General features: G+C 57.9%; 1 protein-coding gene across 1 annotated transcript; it reads right to left on the bottom strand.

The window, feature by feature from the left end:
* Positions 1-1,253: 1,253 nt before the first annotated feature.
* On the bottom strand, positions 1,254-16,206 carry TMEM132E (transmembrane protein 132E). The gene is made up of 10 exons (XM_088529945.1): positions 16,202-16,206; positions 15,451-15,515; positions 13,194-14,091; positions 12,776-12,916; positions 9,687-9,879; positions 9,225-9,368; positions 4,230-4,435; positions 3,218-3,497; positions 2,918-3,109; positions 1,254-2,303 (listed from the first exon to the last, which is right to left on the bottom strand). Exons 1-10 carry the CDS (start codon positions 16,204-16,206, stop codon positions 1,275-1,277), a joined length of 3,153 nt encoding a protein of 1,050 aa, XP_088386071.1. The 3' UTR covers positions 1,254-1,274.
* Between the last annotated feature and the right edge of the window lie 1,088 nt (positions 16,207-17,294).

Below are 17,294 nucleotides of genomic sequence, written 5' to 3'. Positions count from 1 at the left end.
CCTCTCCTTGCTCCCCAGCCGTCCCCAGGGCCACCACCGAGCCCGCTTGGAGCATCCAGATCCCAGGCAAGGTGACAAAGTGATACAGCCCGTCACAGTGCTGCGATGCCTTTTCGTTTGGCTTTCTGTTTTCTTGATTTTTTTTTCTTTTCTATTCTTTTATTTAAGAAAGAAAAAAAAAATAGACACAGTGGTGGGTAACTTCCAATGCAGAAAGGAGCCGCTGCTGCCAGCCTCCACCTGCCCCTGTCCCACTGGCCGTGGCAGTGCCTGTGTGGGACACCGGGTGCTCCGAGTTCCCCGGGCTCGGGGATGCTCCCGAGCGGATGCTCCGAGCGGGACCAGCCCGGCAGCCCTGGGCTCTGGGGCAGGCCGGGGACAGAGGCCGGGCAGGCGCGAGGCCAGCGGGGAGGCAGAGGCTGAGGGCGGCAGAAGGCACCGCGGGGCTGGCGCTGGAGAACGGGGACCCGTGTGCTCGGGCCGTGACTAAGGCTCAGATCCCCAGGGCAGCTGGATGCCCCAGCGCCGCCGCTCGCCGTCCTGCCTCCCTGTAGGGCCTGGCACCTGCGGCACCGAAGATTGGACCTTACGCACCCCGGGCAAGCTGGGAGGTGGTGGGGACCTTCCCTGGTGCCATCCCGGCCCCAAGCTGAGGAGGGCGACGAATCCCTGAACGTGCATCGAGCTCCGAAACGGTGGGAGAGCAAAGGGAGGAGAGCCGGGCTCGGCCGCGGAGAGGATGGCTGAGGGCGCCCAGCCGGCACCGGGGCACAGCCAGAGGCCACGCCCACAAGTATTAAGCCACGCCCCCGTGTGAGGCCACACCCCTTCGCGATTAGACCACGCCCCAATACAGAGGTCACGCCCACAAATGGGAAGCCACGCCCCCTCCCGCCCGCATCCAGACGCTCATCTGGGACAAGGAGCAGCTCCCGGAGCCTGTCCCCTCCTGCAGGGCCACTGGCGGCCACCTCCATTCCCGCCCCGCAGGTGGCACCTGCATCCTCCCTCCATCCCCAGCTTGGCCCCACGCTCCCTCCGCTTCCTCCCCCCGGGTGGAAATTCAGCGCTTTCCCCTTGGGAAAAATAAAATCCGTAAAGGGCACGTAAAGTAAAAAGAGCCGGGGGGTGCATTCGAATGGGGTGAAGAGGGTGTGACATGTGCGAAAGAGAAAACACACGAGAGCCGAGTTTGGGGCCCCAGGTCCCTCGGAAGCAGCTGGTGCGGCGTGGCGTGGTGTCACCCTCCCTCCCCTGTCCCCTCTGCCCCTGCGTTAAGCGATCTCTTTGATTCTGCGGATGTAGTTGTGAAGCTCTTCGGGGTCTTGGAGCCCCATGTCCTGGCAGACCCACTCCAAGTCCTCCTCATCGGCAATGGGGATGGAGTTGTAGGCCAGCTCATCAGAGGGCAGTGTGGCAAACGTGGTGAATTTCACCCGCTTCCGTTTGGAGGTGGGCGAGTTGAGTGGGTCCTCGCTTTGGTCCCGTGTGGAGCCCCCCGAGGAACCGTCCCCGCGGCCATGGACCTGGCTCTGCACACTGGTCTGCGAGCTCCCACTGCTGTGGTGGTCCCCATGGCAGCAAGTCTGGACATTTTCCAAGGGGTTCCCAGGACTCTCGGCCTGGGGCGAGAGGTCATTGTGAGCCCTCAAGGGCTGCCCGTTGCCCAAGAAGACCCAGTGGTGGGAATGGTCCATGTTGGTCTGACCTTCTGGCGGGATGCGTTTGTGCCGATATTTCAGCACAAAGACAATACAGTTGATGAGGAAGACCAAGATGGCCAGACAGAAGACACCCAGAAGGGCATACATGCCTATCTCCAGGTCCGTCAGCCCCCTGGTCACCTGAACAAAGCCAGTGGGGATGGTGGGGAAGTCCTCGGTGGGGTGAGATGCAATAGACATCCTACTGTCCTCACTTGGCTCCGCTTTTCTCTCCACCTCTGCCCGCAGGGTGGTACTTGCTGCTGTCTCCTCGCGCCCCGGCTTGCTCGGCACATGGTCGTAGTCATAGGTTGGGTCCTCCTCGGAGCCGAAGTGGACCCGCACGCTGGCCAAGGCTGTGAAGAGCACGCTCTTGCGTTTCGTCTTCTGGCAGCTCTCACAGATGACCAGCTCAGCCCGGAGCAGCTCCCCTGAGCCCTCATTCTCTGCCACCACCAAGGGGAAGGGCCGGTCTTGGGTGACTGAGACCACTTTCTCATCCAGGCTGGTCACCACCAGGTTGTAATCCTTGGGGTCATAGAGGGAGAGAGGGGCTGTGGTGCCATCACTGTAGGAAATCCACAAGCTGAGGAGTGCTTCCTGCAGGACAAATACAACCAACAGTTGCCCAGCAGGATGCAAGTCTACCTGCATCCATCCCTCCCTCCCTCCTTTTCAGCCTTACATCAGTGAAATCCATCCATTATCCCTCTCCCTTCCCTCCATTTATGAATCCACCTTCCTCCTTCCAAGCTTGACCTGTTTTATCCTTTTTACCCATTTTCTCTCCTGTTATCTGCATGTTCCATTCACCTGTTTTCCTCACCCGTTACCTGCATGTTCCCTTAGGCAGGATCATGCCTCTGAAAGCCTCTGAGAGCATGCCAAGGATTTGGCACGGGACACAATCAGGTTTTCGGGTCCCTCCCTCCTGGTGTCAGATGGTGCAGACGCTCAGTCCTTTCTCCACTTAATTAAGTGGCAGTTTGCTGAGCTCTGCTTCCTCTCATCACATCTGCCAGGGGCTCAGCATGGAGCAAAAGCTCAGGGATCATGGGGAGCTTCAAGGCTCTGAAGCTCTGGGCAGAACTTGGGAAAGGGGTTTTGCAAGCAAGGTCCCCATCCATGCCGAGTGCCATGCTGGGTTCCCCCTACACTGATGCACACGCTGAGACCCCTAAAACCGGGGCCAGCCCCATCACCCCTCGCCTCACCTGCTTGAAGAAGCTGAGGGTCTGCTGCGCGGACGTCTTGGCAATGATGGTGTGGCTATTGCCGGGGCTGGGGTGGAGGGAGAGGGAGAGGCTGGAGACCACTTGGGCCTTCAGGTCTGTGATGCTGACCTTCTCGTCTGCCACCGTCACCAGCGTCTCGCCCAGCACCGCTTCCATGAGTGGGGACACAACCTAGAGGGGACAAGGGTACCTGTCAATGCTGGAGCCCCCTTCCCTGGTGCTCTCCCGGCCTCATCCAATGAGACGCTCACAGTCGCCCCGAAGGTGGCCTGGGTGTACCTTGAAGAGCGTGGTGCCCGGCTCCCTCCCGGCCAGCGTGAAGCTGTCCACCAGGTGGGCCACCCGCGGGTCATCCACACGCATGAAGTCGCTGACCAGGTCCGTGACTTCCACCAGCCAGTCCGGCCCCAGCATGGTGACAACCTGGCCTGTGCCCTCCGCCGATGTGGTGTGGAACTGGGTGAAGACCTGCAGCGTGGCGTGCTGGTACTGCAAGGCACAGCCTCGGCTCTGCTTCCTCTCCTCTTCATCTTCCTCATGGTCGCTGTCCCGTATGGACCTGCGGGACATGGGAGCAGGTGGGGAGCGCCACCAACCCCCTCCACGGCTCTTCAGCCCCCAGGCAGAGGACAGGGACGACCGAGCAGAGAGGGATGAAACACTGCGGAGAAATGCAGGGTCTCCCAAAGCAGCAAGACACCTGGTTGCTCCAGTTTTGGTCGCCCGAAACAATACCTGTTGCCTACGAGGTCTCTGAGGACTTTTTTGGCACATGGCAAAGCGAGTAGCTTGGATCTATGCCCACTAACCCGCAGAGAGCCAGGATAAATCAGGTTGGGAGGAACACCTAATCTAAGCTAACCCTCAAAGCAGGGTTAGCTTAGAAGTCAGTTGGCCTCATCCTGGTGAGCTTTGACCATTGCCAAGGATGGAGTTTCCCCACCAGCTCCAGGGTTTGACCACCTTCACTGTGATTTTTTTTTCTCCTTACGTCCAAACAGTAATTTCCCTTGTCGCAGACTTTATCCATAATCTCCAGCCCCTTCCCTCTGAGGTTAGTCTGGCTCCATCATCTTTAAAGCCCCCTCATTAAGTCACTGAAAAGGGCAGTTTGCCACCTCTCCCCTTCACTTTCTCCAGGCTAAACAGACCCAGATGGCTCAGCCTCTCCTGGTGCATCCTCCACCCGAGCACCCGTCTCCATGGTCCTCCCCTGGACTTCTTCCAGCTTGTCTACGCTTCCCATGCACCAAACCAAAGCCAGGGCCCTGATGAGCCTTGCAGCACCCACCTCCTGTCTGGCAGGATGGGCACCCTCCAGGCCTTCACTTGGCTCAGCCGGGCGTCCGAGAGCTCGATGTGCAGGGGCAGTTTGGGCACCCATACGGTCATCTCCAGCGGGGCAGAGAGGTGCTCGTAAGAGAAGGTGACCCGGGCGCTCATGGAGCCCCGCGACTCCTTCCCGCTGACAAAGACATAGTCGCAACTGCTGGAGACCTGGGGAGAGGGACAGAGAGAAGAGAGGGGGTTGAAAAATGCCAGCAGAAATCACCAGAAATCACACAAATCCTAGGAAAGGAGTAGGACTGAACCAGCCATGTACCCAGTTAAAGGTCAGCCCAGGAGAGGTGATGGTTTCTCCTCTCCAAAATCCTTGCTGTGAGGAGTAGACCCTCATAAAGCGTCCAAGATCTACGACAAATGTTCCCTCTGGTGCTGGTGTTCTTCAGGCCCTGGCCCACGTACAGCTCCTGTGTGCACCTTCACCTTGTGCTTCAGCTTCCTTGGACTCCTGCACACAGCTGTTCCCTCTCACAACGTTCAGGTTAGAAGCACCTCTGGGTGCCTTTTCAGCTCAGCCCAGACCACAGGGCTTGCAAACGGCTCATTCTAAACATCAGCCCCAAAAGATCCTCCACCATCAACCATCAAACACAGAAAATGAACCCAGACCTGCCACGAGCTGGGTGTCACAGAGGGGGCTGTGGTCCCATCCCCATCACTCATGCAAGGAAGAGCTTCCAAAAGAGCTTCAGCTTCCAAAGGGCTGAATCCCGTTGTCCATTTTCTCTGCTTTTCCCTCTCTCTCTCTTTTTTTTCTAATTCCCATTTATGCAAATGCTGTTAGTTAAATTTGCTATAAAACAAATATGTCCTGCGGGGGCCACTTATTACCGACCAATCCAAGTCAATTAAGGAGATAAGAGGAAGCAACTAAAGCATCACTTGTGTTTCGTCTTAGAGCACCAGAGTCAACGACACCTCTTCCTTCCCAGCAAGGCTGGAACAAAAATCAGCCCCGGGAGGCTTGAACCTCTAATCGGGAGCAGCCCAGGCCTAACTCTGACCCTTCTCTCCCCTCTGCGCTGTCAGAAATTGTGTGGAATTATTTGTAGCTGGGAAAAAAAAAGGAAAAAAGATCTGTTTCCTCAGCCAGCAGCACAGTCACTCTTTTTCTCATCTGTGCTGGGCATCTCGACAGCAATGTTTCTTGTCCCCAGTGAGCTGCTCTCCTATACGGATTCTCTGATGGCTGATAAGGGTTGAGCCCATGCCTTATGCTAGCTGACAACAAAGGTGATAATATCACTGTCTCTCTCCACCTCCTCCTTGGGGACCTGTATTCACTCATCTGCAGGAGCTTTGTATTTTAGAGCTTTTGAGTGATTCCTACAAGAACTCAGGGCCGTGGGGTCCCTCCGTGGTGCATTCGTGGTCCCCTGAGGCTGGCACTGCCTGCGCGACTTCCCTGGGGTGACAGGGCTGTCAGGGCCACACAAGCAGTGAAGGACACTGAGTTCCACAGACCGGAGCTCTTTGGGAAGTCTCCGCTCGCCGGGTGGCAGGGGGAATTGCAGCGCGGAAGGGTTTGTTTGTTGCCTCCATATCAGATAGATACCGGCTCAGCATGCCTGAGAAGACGATCTCAGCTCTGGCAGGGCGGCCTTTGAATAAAGATGAGCTCTTGGGTGAATCCCCCAGCAAAGGAGTACTCTGGATACTGTGCCATTTATCACAATAAATATGATGGGCTGCTGCTTGCATTACCTTAGCTAATAAATCCCCCCAGCAGTCTTGTTCTGGGGGCCACTTGCTTTTCAATTGGCTGGGGGAAAAAATATGACAACAAAAAATACCAGCACATCAGGCCTGTCCTGATGATGGAGTGACTGCAGATTAGCTTTTAAATGAAGTGAGCGCTTGTTCAGAGATACTTCCCGGAATCGCAGCAAGGCATCGGTAAGCAGGAGGCTGAGGTCTCCCTGGGCACCGAGCCAAGCACCAACAGCTCCATTCCCATGGCCAGGAGCTGCTCCAAGCTCCTCATCAACGTGGTCTACAGAATTAAAGACAGATGGAGGCAATGAGTCCTCTCCAAGAGGGCTGGGAAGAATCATCACAGCTGGTGGGATCCCATGTTTGCTTATCAGGGTTTCCCACTGGAGGCCAGGGGATGATCAGGGCCTCCAGGGCTGCAGACAGACCACCAATATGTTTGTAGCTGATATGTTTGTAGCAGGTGTTCAACTGGATGCATGAGGGTGACAACGGGCTCCTAAGCAAGGCTCAAACAGCAGGTGAGGTTGAGTATCTCTCCATCGAGCATCACTGCAGGGGGAGTTGGCCCTCCTCTCCCTGCAGGTCCCCTGGGTGCACACATGTCCCCAGGGCCATGGCATAGGCAGGGAACAAGCATTATTTCTATGCTACATTGAAAAAAAATTGAGTCCTCCTCTCTGGGATGAGTCGCCATGTGCCACCATGGAAGGGACAGGGGCCACGAATCGCGCCTGCGCTCTCCCTCCACCCTCTAACCATGGTCCCTGCACCCATGCAGCCCACTGTCCACATGTCACCCGGAGGAGCAACCACCAAGCCACAGCCAGGGTGGGGAGAAGCAGCCGCTCCCCAGCTCTCCTTAACGTTGAAGTATTTACAGTAACAGATACCAGAGTCCACTATGTAGGCTCTGATTTATGTAACAGGTTTATAGCCCTGACACCACAATCGCACTCCCCAATCTCAGCAGGTAACTGAAAGCTCCCTCGGAAACGCATCTCCAGCACAAACACAAAATAACTCAGCAAGAAATTGCAAGGGGCTTCAGATGGAAAGCAGGAGGCGAGGGAGCCGTGGGGCTGGAGGATTGCTCCATGTATTATTCATCCCCACTTGTGTGCATGTGTCTGCTCCCCCCAGGTCTGGGGACAGTGTGCAAATAGATTTATGAGTAGAAAGGCAGCACATTAAACAGCTTAAGTGTCTTGAAGTCCATCCTGAAGTGTATTATTGCTCCAGTATTTAATCATGCTGCGGAGAACCGGTCTCCATAAATTAGAGCCCAGCGCTGTAAATCGCACAGATTGTAGCTGTAGTCACAACCTGGATAAACAGTTTGCGACACCAGCTGTACTCCCCTATACGCCTGGTTCGACCCAGGCTGGGTCCCGGGTAAGGGCTGGGATGGGGTCTGAGGTGGGGTCCGGGGTAAGGTCTCAGTTAGATCCGAAGGTCTGGGGTTAGGTCTGGAGGTCCTGGGTAGGTCCGGGGTGGGGTCCGGGATAAGGTCCGGGGTGTGGTCCAGGATAAGGTCCGGAGCGGGGTCTGGTGTTGGGTCCAGGTAAGGTCTGGGATTAGGTCCCGGGAAGCTCTGGAGTGAAGTCCGTGCTGGGTCCGGGGTGGGATCTGGGGTAGGGTCCAGTGTATGTCCAGCGCTGGTCCAGTGTTAGGGTCCAGTGGGCTTAGGTTCACAGTGGAGTCCGGGTTTAGGTTCAGGGTAAGGTCCAGGGTGCGGTCCAGGTTAGGTCTGGGGTTGTCATAAGGTCCAGAAGTAAAGGGGTATCCTGGGGTAAGGCCCAGGGTTAGATCTGGGGTGAGGACCGAAATCAGGTCCGGGATAAGGTCCAGGGTGGGGTCTGGGGCTAGGTTTGTATTAAGATCTGGGGCTAGGTCCAGTGTTGGGTCTGGAGCTCGGCCTCAGGTAGGTCTGGGGTTAAGTCCAGGGTGGGGTCCAGGATAAGTTTGGGGTGGGGTTGAGGGTGGGGTCCGTGTTGGATCTCAGGTTGGGTCTGGGATAAGGTCCGGGGTGGGATCAGGCATTGGGGCCAGAGTGAGCTCTGGTGCTGGATACAGGGTAGGTCGGTGGTGGGATCCAGGCTAAGGTCTGGGGTTGGGTCGGATGGGTTCCCATGGGCCCCCCAGGTCCCTGCAGACCAGCGCAGGGCTCTGCACACACACAGAAGAAAGAAGTCCTAAGTGCTGGGCGTGGGCAGGGGCAGGAGGACGGACCTGGGTATCTCAGAGGGCACCCACGGCAGATAGGACAGGGGTTTGAAGGACACAAGGAGACCCTCCTCTTTCACGCTTTACCTCCCTGCTTCCAACACAGGGGGAAAGGAGAGGAGAGAACCAAAAGGGATGGATATGGAGATGAAGAGATGACTGACTTCTGGATGGATATTAGAACAGGGGAATGGGTATGGCAGAAATCAGGGAAGAATTTGGGGGATGGGTGGATAAGGCGATAAAGTAATAGAGGTGTATGGATATATACATACAAATGGTGATAGAAGAATATATATGGATGAATGTCAGGACTGATGGTCCTCACCTAAGATGGATGACTGGACATCTGTTCCCTGTGGAGACACCTTCATGTTCATCCAGCACTTGCCATCCTCTCCCCAGGAGAGGAGCTCCTCTCCTCAGCCCCTTTGCGTCCCCTGGCCTCACAGCCTCCCCGATCACGCAGCTCAGCCCCCCGCAGCCCCTGTCGACCCTGGTCCCAGCCCCACAGCACCAGCCCTGCCCCTCGCCAGTGGCATCAGGGCCCTGTGTCCAGCACCTGCTCCCCGAGTGCCTGGGGAGAGCTGCAGAGCCAGGGCCCTCGGCCAGCCGGAGCCGAGCCTGGGGTCCAGCCCTAATGGGAAATAAATGACACCCCAAGGCACAAGGAAAGCAGCTAATGAGAACGTGCCCTTTGCCTTGCAAGGCAGCAATATTTTGCCTTATCAGTAATAAAGGCCTTGATAACACACAGTTATTGCCACTGGCCACCAGCAGCGCGCTCAGTGCCGGAGCATCCCTCAGCCTCTCGGGGGATAGTGACAGGGTGTCTGTTCTTCCTCCCTGCTTTGCCCTTGCAAAGGCAAAAGTGGATGGAAGGAGAGGCCAGTGCTCAGCTCGAACCTGCCCTTGGGGTGCAAGAGGGGGCGTCACGCCAGGGCGATGGGGTCCTTTGCTAGCACCAACGAGAGCCCAGTCCTGGCCCCCTTCACACACTCACCTTGATGATGTCTTCGTTGTTGGACTTGCACTCGACCATAGATGAGACATCCACGATGACCCCACTCAGCTCAATCGCAATGACCTTCACGGGAATGGCCACCGTCCGGCCTGTCAGGATGGCTGTGTTGATGATTTCTGTGTCCTGGGGAGGATGCAGAAAGTCGGTCAAACGGGCAGCCTATCTCCCCGAGGAGGCACCTCCCAGCCAGCCCATCTCCCATCCATGCCTTGCAGGCACACAAGGTTCCCATGGGTTGTGGAGATCATACAGAGACGTATTGCCAAATAGGGGGTTGGTTGGCCTCCATGAACATCATGGAAAAAAAGCAAAACTGGTAGCTGCTTCCAAGCAGGGAATGGTGAAGGGCTGAGAAGGAGCATGCAGGATATTGGAGATCTCATAAAGCTTGGGTGATGCATCCAGCAGGAGGGGAGCATGCAGGGCCCCCCATCCACTCACCATGGCCAGGGGTACGATGGCCCGGATGTCCCTCTGGATGACGGTCAGCTCTGTCACCACCTTCTCCAGGTCGGGTGGCGGGTTGCGGCCCCGGTAGTCGATGTGCCACATGATGCGGCGCGTCACCGACTGGCTGGTGAAGTTCTCCATCTCGAAGTCCAGCTGCATTATCTCAGCAGAGGAGTCCCCATCCCTGGGCAAGGGGGACAGGAGGGGGACGCTCTCAGCTGGGCGCCTGCTGGGGCAGGTCCTGCAGGCGCCCCGGGACCAGAGCCAGCCTGCAGGACACACAGACAGTGCCGTCTAGCGATGCAGAGCATCTCCGGCAGGTCCGAGCTGCCCGTTTCAGGCAGCAAGAGGCACCAGGGCACGTGCTGCCTCCACCAGTGCAATGCCAGCACGTCCTCAGCACCCCGGGAATGGCACAGCTCCCAGACCCAAACCCAGCATAGAGGGACAGCACATCTGCCACCGATCATTGCTCCCACTCACGCAAAGCCGGGAACCACTCCAGTGGAAAGCAGAAGTGGAAAAGGGGAAGGAAAAGCCTGCTATGTTTTTTGTGCCTGTCCCCAACAGAAGAAATATCTGGCCAGTGAAAGCCTGCTCTTTGCAAAGGCTGCTCGGTGATTTATTAGCATCACGCGTTGGATGTGACCAACGCTGTTAGTTGTTAGCGGCCTCAGGGGATGGTCCTGGCTGCAGGGCCAGCCGGGTGCTGACCTTGTCTCCCGGTCAGCATCTTCCCGGCAGCGGGGCTGGATTTACCGCCCCGGGACTGCTCCTTTGTCCATCTTCCGCAAGTCAAACCCTCCCACACGGAGGGAGGGCAGCCAGCACCCAGGACCCTGCTTGGATCCCAGCTTCCCAATGCCATATCCCCACTGCAGGGCACAAGCTAATCCCCTGCCCCAGATAACTTCCAGGGGCTGCTGGCAAGATGCTTGTCCAGTCTGGGAGCCCCCAAAATCCCTGTTTCTTTGGCTGAACCCTCTGAGGTTTCTCCCCACACAGAGAGACAGTGTGAGCACCGTCCCCAAAAACTGAACCTCCTCTGGGCCACAAGTGAAGCTTAATCCTCAGCAGAGGCAGCAAAAGGCTTCCTGGAGCAGGGAGATGGAGGAAGGCGAGGAAAAGATAAGTTCTGCCAGGGTCGGGAAAGAGGAATGGGAGCCTGTTCTTGTCTCATGACATAACAGCCATCCAGAAAGCCCCATCAATCCAGGGATGCTGGATACAGTCAGTTTATCCCTTATAAATGGGTAATGAGTGAAAGGGAGGAGAAAAAAAAGAGAGAGAGAGCAACAACTCAGTGCCTGCTCCAGGGAATGGCAAGCACTGATCACGGCTGCCACGAGGGCAAGGACCCAGCTCACTGCACTGTCCCACAGAGGGGACAGTGAAGGGGGTACCGGGGGAACCTCCAAGCCCACGCCGCTTGCAGAAGGGGCTCAGGTTGCTCTTCCAAAGCAAGAACATGAAAAGCAGCCAGGAAGAGCCAGATTTGAGGGTGAAGCCCAGTTTGACCCAAGATGCCTCGCCATGGGATGCTGCAAGTCCATACAGGGTTGCAGTCACGGCACCCCTGCTATGGACACTGAAACGGCCTCCAGCATGCCCTCCTCCAGCTGGAATGGCCCAGGGCTGCAAGGATATGATGGGAACATCATCTTCGAACGCAACCAGCACTGCCAGAAGCCCCAAGGGCCACAAGGAGGCAAATTCCTCATTGCCGCAAGGCCTGGAGGGCAACACGGGTTTGAGTCATTCATACTTTGCATGACGTTAATATTTGATTGAGTTGTTTGTCTAAGAGGTGATTGTAATCACTTTAAATTCATCTGCCGTCTCTAACCTTTCAAGGCTGATTTTAATCTGCCGCAGACACGGAGAGGGGGAAAGGGAAGGAGCTGGGAGGAAGGCGGGTGCCTCCTCCTCCCTGAGCCAGCCCTCACCTCGTGCAGCAACACGAGAGCCACAGAGGCTGCTCCGCTGCCTCCGGCAACGGGGACACCATCCCGCCCCGAGCGCATGGGAGCAGCCTCGGCAGCTCCGTGTCGCAGCGGGCAGGAGCAACTCGCCTCAACCCAGCTCCTGGAGACGTTCGTCTCCCCTTCTCAGCCCCCAAACACGTCTAGCGATGGAGATGCCACAGCCCGGGAATCATTTCTTCCAGCGTGTCAGAGAAATCCTGCTCACAGTGTGACCCCATGATGCACCCACATCCTCTTTGCTCACTGGATCCCATCTCCATGGATGCATGGAGCTGCCCTCTCCTGTACAGCTGCCTTCTTCTTCCTCATCCTCTCCTCATCCTCCACTTCCCAAGGACAATCAATCTCTGTGCTTTTCACCTGTCTTTGTGGGTCTCCTTTGCCTTAGATCATTCTCATTTCCATCCTCTGATCCCTCCTCAGCTGACCCAAGTGTGGTCAGAGGACCCAGATCAGGTGGCCTGTGGCTTTGTGGTTCCCCCTCAAATCCACAGGAGGTGCCCACGGGCATCCGACACAGCCACACAGCACCCACTCATGGACCAGGTGCGTCTGCAGAGATGTCACCACTGCGGTGCCCAGCACCCTGTTTAAGTCCTCATGCCAAGAGGTTGGGGCTTCCCTGCACACGATGCAGCCTGGAGAATCCTTTTTGGAGATGCTCTGCGGTCTCCCAGGAAGGCTGGACCCTATCTTGGGCTCCCAGAGCATGGTCATATGTGCAGTGGAGCAGACTGTGAGCTGGTCAACCATGGTGGTGCCACAAGCTGTGGCTTGTAGAGGCCCCTTGGTACCCAGGTGCAGCCATCTGCATCCCTGCACCACTGGCCTCCAAGCAAAAAGACTTGGGGCATGGTATATCTGAGCACTCCCACCTAAGCACAGACCAGAAGCTGCTTTCCAGCTTAAAAACATCCACATTAGCCAAAATAAAAGGTTTGACCCCAACGTTGCTGAAAACAGCATCCCCTGCCATGATAAGGGCAAAGGAGACCACCAGACTGCCTAGAGGTCTCAAATTCCACTGCCAGACCAAAAATCCCCTCCAGGGCTCAGGACCACCAACATGGAGAATCCATCCTCATGAGGCCTTACCTGGGCCCAGCGCCGTCCACGCGGGACACATCCACGGTGGCCGTGGAGTGCTTGCCGCCTGTGAGCAGCTCTGAGGTCACCAGCCACTGCAGGCTCCTCGACTTGGTGGTGAGCAGGTTGACACCCTTCTTGGCCTTCACCCTGTGGAGAGCAGCGGTCAGGAGCGGGCCACAGTGGCCTGGGTCTTCTGTGTGTGATTGGCAATAAGCAGCCCTCACAGCCTGAGCTCTAAGGCACAACACATCACCCCTTCCTTGCATCCCAAGGAGATGCCAACCATGGGAACAAGCCAACCGTTGGAACGGGCCAACGCAACCGTCGCCCCAACATGAGGCTGCTTTAGGGGTGGAGATGGGATGCAGCAGGCCAGGAAGACCCCCCCAACATCCCCAAGCCACCAGCTCCAGCAGGGCCTCACCTGAGCGTGAAGTGCTCCACCGTGGAGTTGGCCATGAGGTAGAGGAAGATGCTGAGCACTTCCCCGGGCTTGAGGGGCTTGTCGGGCAGGCGGATGAAGACGTTGCCGTCCAGGCGGTGCTCCTGCAGGAGCTGGCCGGCGGGCGGCTGCAGCAGGGTGATGCTGCCGATGCGCAGCAAGGGGTGCTGCGTGGGGCCCTCGGCGCGCGCCGCCCCGGCCCCGCGGCGCGGGGACGTCTCGCCCAGGCACTCGCCGGCGCCGCCGGGCGCGTGCAGCGTGTAGTAGAGCTCCGCTTGCTGGCTCTCGCCCGGCACGTCCAGGCTCTCCGGGCTCTTCCGCCGGCCCAGGGGCACGGCCGAGGGGCCGAACCAGGCGTGGGGCAGCTCGGCCTGCACCAAGCACGTGGCCAGGCTGCCCCGCAGGCGGCACGAGCTCCTGACCTCGCGGGCGTCGCGGAAGGCGTGAAGCTGCACGCAGGGCAGGCGGTCGGTGACGTCGAAGTCATCCCAGTCGCGGCCGGCCACGTAGAAGAGCACTTGGACCACGGGCTGGCTGGCCACCACGCGGGGCTGGATGATGAAGGCGCGCACCTTCCAGTTGACCGTCAGGCGGTCGGGGATCTCCAGGGTGCTGGAGGGTTGGAGCTGCTCCTTGGGCAGCACCAGCCCCGTGCTGAAGGGCCCCAAGGTGACGTTGAGCACGGGCAGCTCCTTGGTCTGGAAGACGACGAAGGGCTCGGCGCGCTGCAGCGGGGCGCTGACGTTGCCGCCCGGAGCGGCTCCCACCTCCTTGAGGAAGAAGGCCAGGCGCGTGCTGGAGAGCCGGTAGCTCACAGGCAGCGTGGCCGCACCAGGGGGCTCGGCGGGCTCCACGCTGGGCGCTGCCCCCCTCGCCTGGGCTGCGGAGGGATGCGGAGCACTGGTTAGCACGGAGCATCCCCGGCCCTGCACCTCTCCTGCAGCTCCCCCCTGATGCACCCTGCTTCCCAGGGATAAATGCTGCGCTTGGTTTCTGACCCTCAACTCGTCAAGGGAATAAAGGTACCAAACCAAATTCAATGCCATCCCCAAAATCAGACCTGACCCCAAAGCCGTCTCCATCCCAGCACCTCTATTCACCAAGCAGCTTTCCCCCAGCCTCGAGGGCTGGAGGCTTCTCCAGAAGCTGGTCCCCTTGGAAGGGAGCACGTTTGTAATAGGGATATCCTTTCTCCCCACTATTCTTTAAGCCTCAAAGTTGAACAGTGAGAATTAATATCCCTTTGCCCACCAGCAGCGCAGAGCCACCTTTCAGGGGATTCATTATCCCTTTGCAAGCACAGACATGGCCCTGTGCAAAACTGATGGGGAGGATATTGCTGCTAGCCCAGGGTGGCAGGCAGAGCTAAAGCCACTGAAATTGGCTGCAGGAAGGAAACCTGTTAAGGCCAAAATGTTATCACATGGGTAAAAACACTCCAGCAAGGACCAAAAATGCTCTGTTAGGTCCTGGCTTACTCCCTTAGGTTCTTTGCCTCAGTTTCCACAGCACAGAAACAGGGATGGTCCTTTCCTCTCCCCAGAAAGGCAAAAAATGGGTAGATTCAGCAGGCTGCTCCCTCCCTCTTTCCTGCTGCAAACCTGATGGAAATCAAAGCACCATTGCTCTGGGTTTGTTATCACATTTTTGGGGTTTGCTCCTATTTCAGGGGAGAAAATCCAGCAAGTACCATTGTAGGAGCCTGTTCCTTGTGTGGCCGGGCACGCACGGGCAGCCTCACCTGAGCGGAGCAGCTGCAGGAGGCCAAAATTCAGGTTCACCCCAAGCAGGGACATCCAGCAGGGAACTGGGACACGCTAATGTCACTGCTGTCACCAACCCTGAGCAACCTCACACAGAGCAGCTGAGCTGCCCAAGCATTGCCCCAGTCCCAGGGCTGTTTCAGCTGGAAGCAGCTGAGAGCAGCCAAGACCTGCCTGAACTGAGCCCCAGACATCCAGCTGCCATCGCAGGCACCCGTCAGACACCCCGAGGTCTTTGCAGCAATTCCCAGGACTCCTGGGCCCCCTCCACCCCCCTTCCTCGGCTCCCGTCTCCGAGCACCCGTGCGCCGAGGAGCCCCGCGCCTTCGTTCTGTCACTGATTGCAGACCGATCCCAAGCGGCTTCGGCGGCGGCTTCCCAACAGGAGCTGCAGCATCCCCAATTACACGTGTCAAGCGGCGGAGAGAGACGCTGATGTGACGGCTCGGCCCCCCGGGATGGGCTCTGCCCCCTACCAGGTGCCGTCTCGACACTTCGGTAGAGCCAGACGGATGGCGGGGAGGAGGCGCCGGGGGCTTCGCTGCAAGGAGCAGAGAGGAGGAGTGTCCCCGTGCTGGGGACCTGCTCCGATGTCACCGTCCTGCAGCAGGGCACGGTGCATGCAGAGAAACCAGCCTGGGCTCCCTTGCAGCCACCCAGGCAGAGGCTCTGGCCACGCTGGGGGAACTGGTGTTGCCCTGCATAAACCGGGGTGCTGGGTGTCCCCATGGTGGTGCAGTTCAGCAGCGGTCCAGCCACATCCCCCGTGCAGCCCCCAGTCCCTTCCGGAGCAGAGACTTGATGTGTTCACAGGGAAGCGAGGGCAGGATCTACAGCACCCAAGGGCCAGAACCATCTCTGAGAGCGCCCATCTCCTTGGGATTTCCCACCTGGAGACATGGGAATGCGCAAGCAGCTGGATGGGGTGTCTTTCCCTTGCAGCCGCTGGAGGGAAAGCCACCAGGCTTTTCCCAAGCCAAGAAAATCAGTACTTGGCAGCCTCTGGTCGGCTCCAGGTTGCAGTGGCAGGGAAGTTGACGGGAACCGGGACGCATGATCTAGCAGGAGAACATGATGCTGCAGGACACAGGGCACATAAGCGGCTTGGAAAGGCTCATAAAAGGATTAGCAGCCGATATGAGCACGAACAGCATCTGCGGTTACACTGCCCCGGATAAAACCTGTTGGAAAACCAGGCGGGAAAATCCCCCGGCGCCCGGCACCCACGGCATCGCGCTATCACCATCCTGGCCGGTCACGGCGCTGGCCCGGCACGTCCTCCAGCAGCGCTCGCCTGCTCAACGTCCTCCACGCAAGGCGCATCCGACGGATGCTGACCCCATCTCCTCTCCTATCTCGTTTTTTTCCGGAGAGCCAGGAGCTATGGGAGAGGCTCTGTGCACTGAAAGGCACCCATGGGTGCAGCCCCTTCCTGCACCGACCCTGTGGCCAGGACATTGGTAACGCTCTGGTTTGCAGCTCCCCTACATCAGGTGCAAAATGCTGGTGTTGGAGAAGCCCTTGTCACTTAAACCTGCCACATCCACGGGCAAAGCAAACCAGGGCAGTGTCTGCACTCAGCTCCACACACAATTCCCACCCAAGAAGTCCCCAGCCCTGCTCCAAGCAAAGCAGTCCTGGAGCTGGAGCTTCCCTATGGCTGAGGAGCCATGGACAAAAGCTGGACCTGGAGAGGCTGTGCCAGGAGAAACTGCTTCCCATGAGGACCATCAGGCAGCAGGACAGAGAGACCCCATCCCTGGGACACTCCATTGTGGAGACCCCTCCATGGTGGGATCTCCATCCTTGAAGGCTTTCAAAGCCCAAAGAGCCTTGAGCTACCTGTGGTGACCCCACAGTTCAGAGGGGGTGGCAGAATGAGACATTTTCCAAGGTTCCTTCCCACCACCGCGGTCCTTGGATGTCCCCCTGCCCCTCCAAGCCCCACAGAGGGGACAGTGCTTAGCTCAATACTTCCCTAGCGAGCAGAAGAGCACCAGGCTGCTCTGCCAAGTCCCTATATCCCCCATGGATACAAGCAGCTGGCGTACCAAACTTTCCTTGCTGGATGGGAAATGGACATTTGTGGGGAGCTGGGAGCATCACCATCGATGCCACCATCACTCCAAGGAGCTGGAGATGGAGCAGGGAGGTTTCAGGGAATTCAGTCCGGGGTGGAAATTGCTCTTCTCGTGCAGCACTAGGACTGTGCCGGGTGGTCTCTAGCACTGAAAGATGCCCAAACTGCCCATGGGAGATTTCAGGAGCAATCACCAGCGAGAGAAGGTTTCTCCTCACCTCCGGCTCTCGGAGATTGCTT

Source organism: Tinamus guttatus, unplaced genomic scaffold, assembly GCF_059628265.1.
Source record: "Tinamus guttatus ecotype Peru unplaced genomic scaffold, ASM5962826v1 Tinamus_guttatus_pri_ptg000356l, whole genome shotgun sequence".
In the NCBI taxonomy this organism is placed as follows: Eukaryota; Metazoa; Chordata; class Aves; order Tinamiformes; family Tinamidae; genus Tinamus; species Tinamus guttatus.
The sequence above is the reverse complement of the archived record's forward strand: the minus strand, read 5'-3'. Positions and strand labels throughout refer to the sequence as shown.

Bases quoted from the DNA above. Each gene is read 5' to 3' on its own strand.
- TMEM132E (XM_088529945.1), bottom strand. The intron at 14,092-15,450 runs GTAGGGGGCAGA...ATCCCTCCGCAG, and splicing joins AAGTGTCGAGACGGCACCTG to CCCAGGCGAGGGGGGCAGCG. The intron at 9,880-12,775 runs GTAAGGCCTCAT...CCCCTTGCCCAG, and splicing joins GTGGACGGCGCTGGGCCCAG to GGATGGGGACTCCTCTGCTG.